General features: G+C 42.9%; 1 protein-coding gene across 6 annotated transcripts in view; it reads right to left on the reverse strand.

Moving 5' to 3' along the window:
• Positions 1 to 15,235, reverse strand: part of LOC146176305 (calpain-B-like) — a 97,215-nt gene that overhangs the window by 25,588 nt on the left and 56,392 nt on the right. For all 6 annotated transcript variants that reach the window (XM_084582644.1, XM_084582641.1, XM_084582645.1 and 3 more), the window contains exons 2-9: positions 10,534 to 10,713; positions 9,368 to 9,437; positions 8,267 to 8,519; positions 6,465 to 6,633; positions 3,392 to 3,469; positions 1,956 to 2,050; positions 1,245 to 1,322; positions 496 to 671 (exon numbers count right to left, since the gene is read on the reverse strand). In XM_084582644.1, coding sequence (XP_084438770.1) covers positions 496 to 671; positions 1,245 to 1,322; positions 1,956 to 2,050; positions 3,392 to 3,469; positions 6,465 to 6,633; positions 8,267 to 8,519; positions 9,368 to 9,437; positions 10,534 to 10,713 — 1,099 coding nt within the window. The remainder of the gene's footprint in view (positions 1 to 495; positions 672 to 1,244; positions 1,323 to 1,955; positions 2,051 to 3,391; positions 3,470 to 6,464; positions 6,634 to 8,266; positions 8,520 to 9,367; positions 9,438 to 10,533; positions 10,714 to 15,235) is intronic.

Genomic DNA, 15,235 nt, shown 5'->3' on the forward strand with positions numbered 1-15,235 from the left:
TAAGTCTGCCTGTATGGAAAGACTGTTGTGTTCTACTGTAGAGCGGAAAGTTGAGTTGGTTGTTTGCAAAATACAATGCGGAGATAAAGAACGAAAAAAGTAGACAGGATTGCCCCCTATAAAAGTTATACACTGATATTATAGCTCTAATAGATGCACCAACATACTACATCAATTCACAGCCTAGAAGCATAGCCCAGCCTCAGATCTCAAAGGCTAGACTAAACTGTCACCCTCTTCCAAACAGAGATCATAGAGCCCTCCTTGGCCTTGGCATCACGAGTTCAAACTGAGTGATGAAGGAAAACAAATCTCTATCTTTAGATATAATTTTCTCAGTAATAAGTGCGTCTTTCGCAGCTAAAGAATCACCAATATTACCACAAAAAGAAGTGACCACAATTTTTTTTTAAGAACGACAATTCTTATAGAGCTGCCCTCCATGCAATCTTACAAGCAGTGTAAAACAGAGTGTGCCACAGCAGTCCCACGCACCTAGGTAATTTCGGCACCCTCCGGCAGTAGCTCCCCGTACCCAGGACCCTTCAAAGATGGAAACCTCCCACTTCTTCTTGGACGAGTCCGAGAGTACTTCCTGGTCCAGAGAGTCTGGACCCAAGTTGCAGATCTCCAGAAAGTGGAACTCCCGCAGAAAGTCCTTCTCCGACATCCTTGAAGAAAGAACAGTTCAAAGAGGCAGAACACAGGTGAGATGCAATCGAATACAAGAGAATTTACACGCAAGTGTTGCAACAAAGTACAGCTCCCGAAAGAAAAAACTCTGAAATAACAAGCACGAATTTTTTTTCTCACATGATATTGTAATGGGTATTCGACTACTGTTTGTATCATTATTAAGAAGCAGTATCCAAAGTTTCCAGTTCTCAATAGTATAACCCCTATAAGAAGACATCTCAACTACTATACCAGGTTAACTACTAACAGCTAAGCATACACCTACAACAAATACAGCTGAGTAAAAACTAAAAAGTGGACGAAACAATGCGTAAAAAAAAAAGAAAAAGACAAGAAGAATCATTAACACTAAAATTAGTTCACTCATGATTGATACATACTACAGCTCTTGAAAATGTTATCACAAACAAATTTAAAACATGAGTAGAGAGCAAGAGTCTGCTATTACGGAACTACAGTCACATAACAGCAGATACACTTCACTGTGCATTCTCCCAGAGAAGACACTGCCACCATTCTGCACTTTCACACAGAGGCGGTTGACTTACCAAAATTCACCATCAGCGTCAAATGTGAGGCCAATATTTTCTCTTTCCTCAGCAGACACGAGGGACCACTCACGTGACCTGCACAAAAACAAACACCAGAAGAAAATTACAGTGAGAAACTGCCCCTTTCATTGAACAAAGCCCACTAAAGCACAGATTTTGGACCATCATAACATTGCAGACAACTTATGACTAACCGTCTAACCTTCCCAGAGCAGACCTTGATAACACATTTCAGTTAATATCATTGAAACAAAGCCACTAAAGAAAACTTCAACTATAATGAGCAGGAAACGGTGATGCAGAGTCACAATCACATGACAAGAAAACAATATCGAGAGGAACTTGAATACAAGCAGTGTGTTAAAAATAAACCATCAACCATGAAGGTGCCACTAAGCAGTTTTCGTTATTCTGTGATCAACTCTCTTCATATTCCAGCAGCATACATACAAACAATTATTTGTCGCAGCAGCAGATTTATGTTAAAAACAAACACAGTTTTGCACCAGGCAGCACTAGCAAAGATTAAAAACTGGCAAGACACCTTTCCTTTCTTTCCTTTCTCTCAATACAAAAGCAGCATGGCAATTCTGCAATAAGTTCAAGTTATTTGCACTCTGGAACCACACCACAACTATAATGAGAAGCAACAGCATTACAGAGTGGAAACAGGAAAATACAATACAAAAGAAGAGAACATTTCCTCACTGGTCGCTCCAGGCTCCTCTCCACTCAGTATCGTCTCCCCAGGGATTCCTGAGCCGGATCAATGGCATTCGGCCCTTTAGCCGCTCGATGTAAACCTGCGTGCAACATTAACCCGACCAATCACAACAGTGGGCTAAAAAATGCCAAAAGCAGCTATCAACGAGAATGGCAAAGAGCAGGATGTGAAAATGCATGTACATAATAAACTTGTCGCATATTTCTGCGCCCTCTTTTTTTCAGTGTGCCAAAACAGTCAGTTCTATATTAAGGAGAAAGTCTTTCTTGCCTCATGTGTTTCAGCAGAAACTATGACTGGAAAACACTGGCACTTACAGAAAAAAATTACAGAAAACCATGCTCTATCCTCTCCAGCTGAGCACACTAACTACTACTCAATGTCCAACGCCGCGCTCATGAAAAACAGGTCGTAAATCTCCTTGTCTAGCGTAAGATTGATAGTAGCAACAACAATTATGACGCAGTTAGTGGTAGTATTTGATGGCAGTGATGCTGCAGGTAGCGATAATGATAATCATGATAGTAGTGATGACAATGACAGAGTACTTATTTGATAAAGATGATAGTAGTAATATGTGATAACTGTAGCAATGACAATGACGATGCATTTAGTTGATAATGATAATAGTAGCGATAGTGATGATAGTAGCGATGAAAATGACGATGCAGTTAATGAAAACAGTCCTGTAAAGTGGCTTTCACCATTTCTGCTCTTGAGCAGACTTAAGTGCAGTGCTGTAATTCTTTTCAGTCAGTATAACTGAAGCACAGCAGAAGCTATCGTTACTAGTTTTATCTGTGCCATTCCATTTTGTATTCTGCTGAACCGAAATAAGCCTGAGCTGTGCTGCTTGGACCATGTTTGGTCCGCAGTATGTGATAAATAAATAAAATAAATAAATAAATAAATAAATAAATTACAGCTCACTACCATAAACCAAATTAAATTCACAAGTGCAGCTTATAAACTAGTCTGATTAACTTGACGTTTGAAAAACAAGCGCTGATTGCAGCACCTCTCTTGTCTGACCACTGACAATGTGGAAGGCATGCTGCAAACTTTGCAGCAAAAGTGCGACAATGATAAAGAAAAAAAATTGAAGGGCATATGCAGAATGATTGTTAGTATGTGGTTATATGGCGCATAAGCAACTATGGCTATCATGCGCCAAACACAGGGTTAGATGTCTGGATTTCTATAGTTGTTGTAAAAAATTTGATTTCTTGAGAAATGTTACATTTTGTAAATAATGAACAAAAGCGTGTTCTCCTAAAATTAGTCCTGAATGAAATGGGATGTAATAAGTATAAAACACAGGGTTAGATGTTTAAAATACTGTTTCAAGACAGAACATTCACAGGGCCATTAACATGACTGAACCAGATACAAGTGAAGTCCACATCAGCAACACCCTTACCAGTCGCACCGCAGTGATGCTGTAGGCATGACCTGCTACGAGGCCGCTGGCCAACTTCTCTTCAGGAATTGAGCCCACCTGGTGGCCAAAAGAAAAGACAATAGACATGTTCGCAAAGTCACACATGACAAACAATGGGGAGTGTAAAAGCGGGAAAGAACATGCACAAAAAATATAACAGCGTCTTTTTGCGGCCCACAGCAACTTGGAAAGCTTCTCAAACAAACGACACTGGTAATGACAAAATCCTTAAAGGAACCCCAGAGGGAAATACCAAATGTGCATTGCCACTTGAGCTCCATCAGTTGGTAAACTTTACTTGCCCTGTGCCATAAAAACAGCACTGCGCGGGAAAGCAGTGAATCAATTACGGCTGGTGAAAAAACCACCAGGCACAGTTGTCGGTTTCTACGGGTGCTGTCATCAAATGTACTGCCCTTTTACACGATTTTATGTTATCAGAGCTAACCTTTCCGTGTAGCTCGACTTTGTATTCCACTTAAGTGTCCCTTTAGAAGCTCCCTCTACTGACCGAAATGTGAGCAGCCATAACTACTCTTGCACTCTGCCGCCACAACTTTGGCACCGGCAGCACAGAAAAAAAGAAAACATCGCCACCTTAACAGTTACGATGACACGATTCATTGAAAACATTTTGAATGTATTCAAATTAGTTCACCAAACAAGAGCTTGGCAGCATTTTACCTCACATGGAAATTAAACCATACTGTATAGCATATTGTGTAATAGAAGTTTGGCAGGCTTGTTTGAACATATTTCCTTATTTCAAGAAGAAAAAAAATTGATAAAGATTTTGCTGAAAATAAACACGAAAAGGAAGCTACTTCACAGAGTAAAGAGAATTCAGCCATATTGGTCAGCACATCCCACGAAACTAAGAATAAAAAGTCATACTGCATATATTAATCGCAATGCCCTGTACCTGGGGCCTTTGAGGTGTGCTGTACTGTAAAATAATTAAACTGCTGCATTTCCTCCTCATAGCTTTCCATTTTGCATGCTATATTTACTCTCACAGTGAAATAACAGTGGTCAAACACCAATTAGTAGTGATAAGTTACACAAGAACTGATAAGAAAATGCTGCACATCTTTGAAATTAATTTGGCACATTTTGTGCATAAAAAGTGATCAACACCGATCAAAGGGTGTGCAACTTACCCTGTTGTTGCATGGGTGACATGCTTTAAAATGGGCTAGCAAAGAACATATGATCTCCAACAAGGTGTGCTTTACCTGTGCACGCAACATCAACAACAACATGGAACAACACACTTTTTAACTTCACACTGTGTGGCAAAACGTATCCCAAGACTTGAATTGAAACGATAGCTTAATTGCTGGTGCACAAGCCAAGCTTTTCAAACCAAATTGCTGTGATGCAATGATACAGCACGCGTGAAAATTCAAAGATGAGCAGCATTTCCTCTTCTTGAAAAACTAAACTTAATGATGAAAACCATGTAAGCAAAACCAAAAATCGAGTACAAGTCTACCGTGTAACAAAAAGCAAACCAAGAAGCAAAAATAGAATGCACCCTCCAATAAAACCGAAGTCCAACCTCAGCCAATAAAAGCTCGCATCAATCAAGTCCGACATAAACATTCCAAGCTGCATAAGAGAACAACGCACAAAGAAGGTAAGCAGTGAGGCCATGCAGTAACAAAAGAATAATGACAACTACTATATTAAACAATGTGCTGCAGTCATTTAAGATGGCGAGTGCAAAAAAGAGCACAGGGGACATGCACCATAAATGCAAACATACTCTCATGCTATTTTAAGAGAAAAGACAGCACACAACTCTGACTCAATTAATGACAGCAAATGACAGGGATACTAAAGAAGTTGGTAGAGCATGAAAGTTTTTAGATGGTTATGCTGAGACATTTAATAAAAAAATATACTCAGCTGAAGGCCATGTGCATAATAGTAGGTAAGCTAAATATATTGCCAGGGAGGTCGCCTCTCTCTAACCCATGCCTGCAGCTGCTTTTAATCTCGGGTTGGTAAAAGTCGTCTCTACGGAGAAATTAAACACATAATATATATATATACATATTGTGAGCAACATATATATATTATGTGTTTAATTTCCCCATAGACACGACTTTTACCAACAGCATGGAAACATGCACTGAAAGTATAACAATTTTGTCACTCAAAAGAACTCTTCTCAGTGAACCATATTACAATTTTAGGCTTATAAAGAGCAAGGAGATACTATTATAAATGAAAGCCATGTGAAGAACTCTACAGATGGAATAATTTGTTACTGAACTTTTACAACTTTGCAATAGTGACTGTAGACCGCTCAATAGAACCTACTTCTTTGCCTGTGTTGCACATGAGCAGTGTCTCACTTCTACCAAATAAAAACTGGGACTATCCGGTCACATTTGGAAGTTCAAATTGAACACTTTCTAACTGACCAAGCCAGATTAGAGAGAAGCTAGTAAGCCACTTCAGAAGCTTTTGTGGGTCTCTTAGAAGCTCAACCTGTAAATGACAGCGAGACGCATGTTGTCCCACTTTTTGCTTCAAGTGCCAGCAAACAGAAAATGCGTCACATGTGTACCACATTTTTGCATCTTTAATGATACTAAACTACTGAGTGAAGCATCCAGCTCATGTTAACACCTTGCTAACATGCCTCCTTGCTGTTTATAAGTGCAGGTGTACAGTTAAACGAGACTCAATTTGGTGGGGAAAAAAAAGAATGAATAAAAGTAAGCTTTTTGTTTTTTTTTCCTAAATAAACAGTCGTAACACCTTTTGAAGCAATTTTCAATACTAATCCAAATTCTATTATACGTTGAAAAGGCTGAGGGACCGCTACATGCCCCATTGAAGTTTTTTAGGTCTATTAAAAAGCTTTAGAACCCCCCCCTTTTTTTTTTCTACAAAACCAGTGGCTGAAACAACATGAGAGGGAGTCATTCAATCTCTAGAGGCATAGTGGGAGCAGTTTTTTTCCTTATATGCTTATAAGCTGCCCATGCATCTCGCACCTGCTAAAGCGTTAAACACTTCGCACACCAATCCCACTCACCGGGATGGAGCAGCTCATGAGGGAGGAGCGCTCGTACGCTTTCAGCATGAGCAGAAACAGCTGCTTTGGCGGGTTCTTCAGATCGATGGACTCTGTGAGGCCGCCAGTGAAATCCTCCATGGCCTCACAAGCAGACCCGCCACTGAGGGCTTCATAGCTGCCATGGAGCCTGTGCAAAAGCCAGGCAGAGAACATACGAGAGTTTCAGACAACGATCCAAACCTTTTTATTATTCACCATGCATTTGTTGCATGGCCTGCTGTTAATTCAAGCTTTTCATTACTCTGAATAAACTATGGCAACAGTATAATGACACAAAAACTCAAAATCACCTCAAATTGTTGCAAACTATTTCACGGCCTCTTAACGCGATCGCATGAAAGGCCCCCTTCACCAGAAATCTGGTGTCAGCTTTGGCATTGGCGCTGTGAGCGAAAAATCACAAGCAAGGCACAGACAGGTAGTAGCTGGCAGCTGGCAATGACCGAGAGCTAACTGGACTGTTGGGTTGCGCGACCTTATATTTGGCAGGAGCTGCCAACTTGAGTCCCTCCTTTTATATGGGTGGATGATATCAGAATCTGCCTGCCAATACCCTCGCATTCACATTTACCCTCGGCCACACAGGCATATTCAGATGGCTTGGTTAGAGCTGGCCTTTATATGTGGGCTGCTAGCCTACACTATTGCTCAATACTCTTAAAGGCTGAGCTTTTAAGTGTCCCCCATAACTTTCCCCCACCTTACACTTGCTGTGACGTTCTGCTTGAACCTCTGAGCGTTTAAGTATGGTGCCTCTGTCTCATATCGCATGCAAGCTCCCTAAAATTATTGTCCTGCAGTATTCATTTATGGCCGCCTGATTTGTTGCACTGAAATACAAAACATCTTTCATCAACGAGCATGGCCACAGACAAATAAGACATGATCAAACTGGTCTTGCTATATGCTGGAGCTGGCAAGAAGAGCAACCAGGACACTGATCATCTCTTTGCAGATGGCAAAACTCTAGTCAGTTAAGCTTGCTGGTATAGCCAGGTGTGCAGACACTGGCTACATTTACATAATTACTGGACAGATGAATGATGTTGATGTATCAAGACAAACTGAACTACAAGAAAGGCTGCATCCTAATTTCAAGAAACCTCCAGTCATCTACCGCAACTTCAAAAAAAAAAAAAAAAAGAGGAAACACATACAAAAAAATTATAACAGAGCTTAAAGGGACATGGAAGACATCTGCATCCAATTTTGTTCCCAATGAAAATTTATTGTTATACAGTTTCCTCCGGCTGTGCATTGCTCACCAAGGAAGCAAAACACTGATTTATTGTACACAAAATTGTATTTAGAAATCATACCACCATTCAATTCAAGCTCTTCATCTCTAGACCGAGAAGAACTCCACAATCGCCACTTTGGAGACAACAGCAGTACAGCCCAGTCTCTGGCATTACTTGTCCAATAAATCGTGCTGATGCACTGCAGTTTAACTGCGAAATTTACCAGTAATGCTGGCACCAGCATTTGGTTTTTCGGCCTTGTCTAGTTGATGAAACCTTCGTTTACATCTAAAGAACTATCTCTGTCATTCGGATTCAATAATCTGTTGACAAAGACTCACTCCTATCTGTCCTCATTACCTCTTCACATAATGTAGTACCTTCCTCACTATCTATAGTTATTCATTGCGGCACTGTGTCTCTTCTTGGTACCGATTGTTCAAACGGGCGCAACAGCTGGCTCTCACTAAAATCATAAAAAATGAGCCGAAATGTGCACTAATGATGGACATGACTTACTTGGCATACGCCTTCTCGAGTAAAGCACTCCAGAACTCGTTTCCCGATCGTGATTTCATGAAGATCAGGCTTCCATCTAGTGTTGGCAGCCGATCGTCCACCACGACATCGATCCAGCGATTGGCCTTCCAGATGCGGAAGTGGAAGATGCCGGCATAGTCCCGGTCAAAGGACTGGTCCTCAGGCACCACGCGGTAAAATAGCTCGTCGCTCAGCGTCAAGTTGGCAGCGGAGGCAACCATCCAACAGTTTCCTGCATAAAGCCAGTTATGAGAAGTCTACCCCCAAACAAACGAACAAAAACAACTGAGTCCAAATTCAAATAGCGCTACACTGCTACAAAACAAGCTAGGCAAACAAACCATTCAATCAGCAGAACTGCTCTCGAGTACAAAGAACTGCCTCACACAGCTTCGTAGTCTGTGTATGAACTCGTCGACACACTGTTGCAGAGGCAGGATGAGGGTTATTAGTACAAAAAGGGAAAAAATCAACACGAGACACACAGAGAGAAGGGCGACAGCTAATATAGCAAAAGAAGGAACGCTGAACAGAGGCTGGATAAAAAATATATTGGACATTTGTTAGAAAGAGCATCGCTTGATCACAGAAGCCAAAACATCTAACAATCATCTGGCACCCACAACTGGCTAGCATTTCTTCTTTTGGTGCAACATGAATTTACCAGTTCACCAGAAGAGGTCTCGTCAAACCTTGCACCTAATTGAGAAGAAATTGTGTAGCACATACCTATGCAAAGGGTAGGTGAGATGTACCTTTAAACAATTCATTAATAAAAAGCCTATGCAAAAGTAGAAAACACCCCAGCTAGCTGAATCACTTCACAGTTATGCATAATGTATAAAAAACATGAAAATGTTTTCTACATCAAACTAGTCTTGCAGCTCAAGTTTATACAGCTGGCAACTTCTGATATTTCAGTGATGTGATATGCGACGTTGAAACTATGCCCATGATTTGCAGACTAATCTAGTGCTTACATGCTAAAGAATCTTTCCTTTTTGGCCAAGAGGATATGCTGTCATTAATTGTTCGGTTCTAACTGTCCCCTTAAAAAGAAAAAGTTGGAATTCTTCGTACCCACACTTCCTTGTACGACGTCAAACCTTGATGCTCCATCCACAAAGAGCATTGGATGGTGGCACATATCCTGCATGAACATTAAAAGAAAAAGAGTTAATGAAACAATATGACTTGCCTCTGCTCACATCAAAGCTATCAATTCATTTCACTAAAAGAGAAAACTACAATGACAGAGTTCCTACGACAGGCAGAATCAAATGAGCATACCGAGCTTTAGAACTGCAACTATGCCCTGCTGTAATGCCATAAGGTGATGCAGGTATAATAAATTAATAATAAACATAACTAACATACAACTCCCAGCCTTGTGCTTTTTGCCTCCTTCTATTCACAACACAATTCATTCTTGTACATGAAACCTCCAAAGGTATTATGCTCAGCGTGTGCACCCTTTAAGTGATTAGATCTCAAGGACAAAAATGGCTTATCCCAAAATGGAGAAATTTTCTACGGATAAATATTTCCGAACTTAAGTCAAATGCACCAATTTTTCTTGGATCTGCCTATGCATGGCACTACGTCTCTGCACTGCTCCCTCACTGACGTAGAGCTTAGAATAAGAAAGTGAGTGAAAAGAAATACTATCACAAAAAAACAGCAGTGTGCACATAAGACGTTCGCATATAGCTCACTATCACCACACACGACACGCAAAACCTAGCTGTTCACCATGACGCCACTGCTGTAATTTATTGAACCTTATGCAGCTGCACCATCCTATGCTACAAGCCTTTACCACATCTGGGTCTGTATTCAGAGTTTGCATGTTGCTATCTACCTGACCTCGAGTCATCCAATTGGTGGAAACACCAGAACCGGATGTCCACCGGATGTCCAGTTCTCACATTTCAACCAATCGGATAGCTCGAGATCAGGGAAGTAGCAACACTTTTGATAACCATGCAAACTTGGCAGAAAGACTCAGATTTTTTTTCTAGGGTCCATTAACTGCCAGAGGAAACTTTTCCCTCCAATACCCTGCTCTGAAGCTAACCTTGCAATTTCAAGGATGAACAGATATTGAAATTTGCGGCATGATTTGTATTTCAGTATTGCCAAATTGTATGCTACATAAAGAAAAAAGAACCTCTGCAGTGCTGCCTTTGCTTATTTCCTACTTCGAATAAAAAAAGATAGACATTGCTGGTGTCCTCAGCACTGACCGGCGGTCGCATCCATGTGATGGGGAATTTGGGGTCCTTGTTTCCCCACACTGAGCTGCCCTTGCAGGGGAACTCGGGGTCCTCAAAGAGCGTCCCATTGGCCAAGCACTCCTTGCGCAGCTGGTCAAAGTCCTGGATGCGGCCACTGCGGTTTTTCAGGCCAGCACCACGCTCACCCAGCTGTAAGAGTGAAATGAAATGTGTGAGCAACACACAACTGGCCTCTGTAGATGGGCCACTTTTGCTGCACACAAATTCCACCCAACTCCAGCCCTTGCAACAGAGGCCTTTTGAACAGGCACTGTGTTGAGGAGGCGGTAAGTCAAAAACACCCGCCTTTTGGAAGATCCCCACTAACCAATTGGTTGGGCAAGGTTCTATCATAAACAAAAGTATCCTGGCTGTGCAAGCTGCAACTAAGGTGATAGCACTGCTCACATTTGTAAAGGTGGAAACTAGAGGAGTGGTGAAATGAGGTGACTGCAGAAATATACTGCATCTATAAGCAAATAAAAAAAGCTTCTTGCGTGCTTTGCAGCTAACTAAGGTTTGAGTCCTTCTGCAAAACATTCTGACAGACAGTTCAAGGTTGATTACATTCGATGCACTTTTTCCTTCGTTCGTTCGGGGTAATGTCAGCTGCCAGGCAAGCTATCCAAAGGGAGAAAAATTAGGTACATGGGAGAAAAATTAGGTACATCTAAAATTTCATCAAAACAAGCTAGCTTAGAACTCATGCAAACCAAAAGACATACCACTCACATCAGATTTACTATGATACAAAGAAAACACTCACAAAAGACAAATGCACTTACACAATTGCTCTAGAAAGCTTCAGCAAATTAAAGTGAATGCAGCAAATATTCTACGTACAATTATTGCGAACGTAACTGCTGCATGGCTACGCTTAGGATTCGCTTGTGGTTGGATGCCGTTTCTTCTTTGGTTGCCATACCATCAGTGCAAGCGAGCTAGTTTACCTGCATTGGCGAGCCACCGTTTCTCGAGTCTTCTTGTAAGTTCTTCCTCCGTTTCCTCGACACAACGTCTACGCATCGTCTCATTCCAACGCTGCCGTTTAGATTATTCTCGAGAACTTGAGCCGGTCTTTTCCGCAGTTGAAATCACTCTGGGACGTGGCAAGACTTCTTCTAGTCACATCTTCCTTACCATGCTTCTCGAGTCGTGTGGCACGTTCTTCTGCTGTCTCTTGAGCGCATTCTCTCTTCTTTGTTTCGTTCTATCCTCTTGTGTTTAGAAAAAATTTTATTAGACATTATGTATACTGACATGTGTGATGACAAATGACCAAAACTGAAAACGCACACAGTTAAGAACTTAGCGCTCTTCATAACGTCTAGGATCCACTGAGGCGAAGCGCAGAGGGTTTGGGGTGGCTGTTCTTGGCCCGATGGGGCTGGGACTGGTAGGTCGCTGCTTAATTGCGGCGGGGGCTAGCCTACCACCGGAATTGTATCTGTTGTAGGCCCTCATTGCACCTGCCACCACTTTGTCTTTCTCTCCCTCTTCTTTTTCTTTCTGTCCGCACAGTGCAGCTGAGGAGGCTCAGCTAGAGCCAGTAGTAGGCCCGTGCGTTTTCTTTTCCTTTTTCCTACAGTCGCAGCAAGTGCATCTATATCTATATATATATAGCTACGAAGATGACGAAGCGGGCAGTGGCTCGGGGCAGAGCGCTCGCGCCAGGCCCGCTGGCCAATAAAGCATATTTCATCGTCATGTCATCACATTGTTCTGTTTCTGTTGTGTCGCCATGTTCCATCGCTTATCATGCCACCACGTAACATTTGGTTGGAGGTGCGGTTCATCCCCATCCTCGCCTTGCACCGGGTCCATCGGCCGAGAGCCCGTGGAGATTGCCCGCCCAGCTTTGCCCCAGCCCTTTGTGCTCAGACCCGACCAGCCGCTATCCCGAGCCCCGTCTCCATCCCTGACCACAACACGTAATTCCGTCTCCTCAACGGTAGGGTCCCGCAACTTCTTTCTCCTCACAGGTTGACTCTCAGGGGTAAACGGCGGTAGTTACCGAGAGGTGTCTCTGAATGCAACCTAAAGGTAACATACACTCACTGTAGGCAGGAAATGATTATGGTGAAGGTAAACGAATAGTGTTACCATTGTAATGCCATCACCTCGTGGCTCTGTTCACGGCTGGTTTTGTGGCTATTAAGAAATAAAAACCCTACATAAAGCAACCTAAAGGGCAACACCCCCCAGAATAAATCTTGGTATCTTATTTTAATGTTGCGGTTAAAACGAAACTTTAAAAAATAAAGAAAAAATGTTGCATTTACAGGATTCGAACAGACGTTTTAATCACTTAGTGCTGAGGTAAGCAGTGTCAATCCATTGCGTCACTGAAGCAATGAGTACAGCAAGCTTTAAACCTATCTTTATTCATTTTTACAATATTTCCGCTATCTGTCGCCAGGTGACGCTGCTCAGAGGACCCTACCGTTGAGGGAACGGAATCACGCGACCACAACACATGACGACCAGGAAGAGCCCAAAGCCGACCCGCCCGACCCCACGACGAAGCGACCTCACGACCACTCGAGCGAAAACAGCACCCCCGCCCAAGCCGTTCGGCGTGTCCATGAGCCTTGGCCTTCGGTAAATGAAGATTGGACCTGATGCTCCGGGGCAAGCATTCATCCCATCTTCGCATTCATTGTGGTGTCCGGCGTTTCACGTCGTAGTCCTGTGTCTGTGTTCGTCACTTCATGCAATGGATTTCCAGCAATCGATCGGGGTGATCGCTCGGTGGCCCCAGGTAGTGCTACGAAGATGACGAAGCGGGCAGTGGCACGGGGCGGAGCGCTCACGGCAGGCCTGCAGGCCATTAAAGCATATTTCGTCATGTCATCACGTCGTTCTGTTTCTGTTGTGTCGCCGTGTTCCATCGCTTACCATGCCACCACGTAACAATATATATATATATAATATATATATATATATATATATATATATATATATATCCCTAATGCAAAACCCAGCGTCTTCCAATGCGAAACTAGTAAGATTTTCGCGCTGGTTTTGCACTGGATCTGCTGGACATGCTGGAGGTCTGCGATATTCACTGGAGCAGTAACGGGAAGACACTGGTTGCACTGGTACGATGGAAGAAAACCGCTGGGATTTGCTTTTTGGCGCTGGGTGTGTCGCTAGCATCAGCGATGCACTGGGAGAAGCGCTGTATGTGCGCTGGGGCCGCACTGGTCCCAGTGCCCCAGTATAGCCGGTGCGGCCTGCGGCGTCAGCCGGAGTAGCATCCCTCAGGGCCAACACGGTGACAGCGTACTCGCAATCGACCGTCGGGGCGCATATGAAAAATATGGCTCAAGCAAGTGCTTTTTGCTACGAAATCTTTGTGCACTTGTAAGAAAACAAAGGCTGTATCTTTTTTCTAGAGTTTCCATGTTTCGATAAGTCGTTTCGAGCGTTTCGAGAGAGACCACGAACGCCGCGCCTCTGATATCTCATGACACACTGACGATTAACACACAACTAAAACTGGAATTGAATAATGTGGGCTACCATGCATAACAAACTTCACAGCTGATCTTAAGGGCACTCTAACACAATGATTACTGCCAAAATGTTCAATGCAGGCTCAATCGCAGGCGAGCATAGTCTGCACCACGGCCCAGCATAAACAGCAGAAAGAAAACATAAAACAAGGAAGAATGTAGTTTACCGAGTGATGGGCTCATGAGAGAAAAAACAACAACATACAGCACTTGTAATGCATAATATTTAGCGTGTTTCTCAAGCTTTTGCGCTCCTTCTTCCTCTGCGTATAAAGCAGCCGAGCCCTTGGTCATCGCAACGCTTCCCGAAATGTTTACGTACAAATAAGGTTTAGTTACACACAAAATAGTGTTGTCGCTGCTGCGCTTGCCGGTATTGAAGCTTGGTCGCACCTTTTTTCCTTGAAGGTTTGTACTAAAGCTCCGTGTTCAGCGAAAATTACGCCCACGGTAGCAGAGCAACACCGAAGAGCCGGCGTTGGTAAATTTGCCAGCAATGTCAAAACTCCACATGTTAAAATGATTTCAGTGCACAAAATAGCGCGCTTAGGCACCGAGAACATTAGTTACAAGTCATGAGAGCAGGCAGCAAGCTCCAATGATCAAGAAGTTGTGAGCGGCAGCAATGGCTTGTAGACTGCAAAACATGAAGTCCCCACCTTATAAATGCTGGTCATGACATAAAATGCAGAAATGTTTCAAAGAATTTCAGTTCCCGGCATGGCCGAGTGGTTAGCGTGGTGAGCTAGTTATTGAATAGGTGCCTAGAAAGAGAGTTCGAAGCGCGCTTGGTACACTTTTTTTTTTGCTTTTTTTTAGGGTTTTTTATCTACCTAACTTGTTTCGTTACTTTTTACTTTTTAATTTTTATCCCATGCCTCTTTTTCTTCGAGCGAACAGTTCCGCCAGTGCGGAGCGTGCCAGTTTGGCGCGTCCCAGTGCGCCCAGTTTCCAGCGTCATACTAGGACCATAATCAAGTATGGCGCTGGAGCGCTGGGACCCAGTGGCACTGGTTTTTGCAATAGGGATAATATATATATATATATATACCACCCCGCCCCCACCGCGAGGTGACACCTCCTCTCCCTCTACCCCAGCAAAGCAAACGCCAGCTTCACACATTTAGCTCTACCAGGGTGGTGTAGTGGTAAGA

The sequence above is a fragment of the Amblyomma maculatum genome, chromosome 10 (genome assembly GCF_055883805.1).
Source record: "Amblyomma maculatum isolate TAMU_Amacu chromosome 10, ASM5588380v1, whole genome shotgun sequence".
Classification (NCBI taxonomy): domain Eukaryota; kingdom Metazoa; phylum Arthropoda; class Arachnida; order Ixodida; family Ixodidae; genus Amblyomma; species Amblyomma maculatum.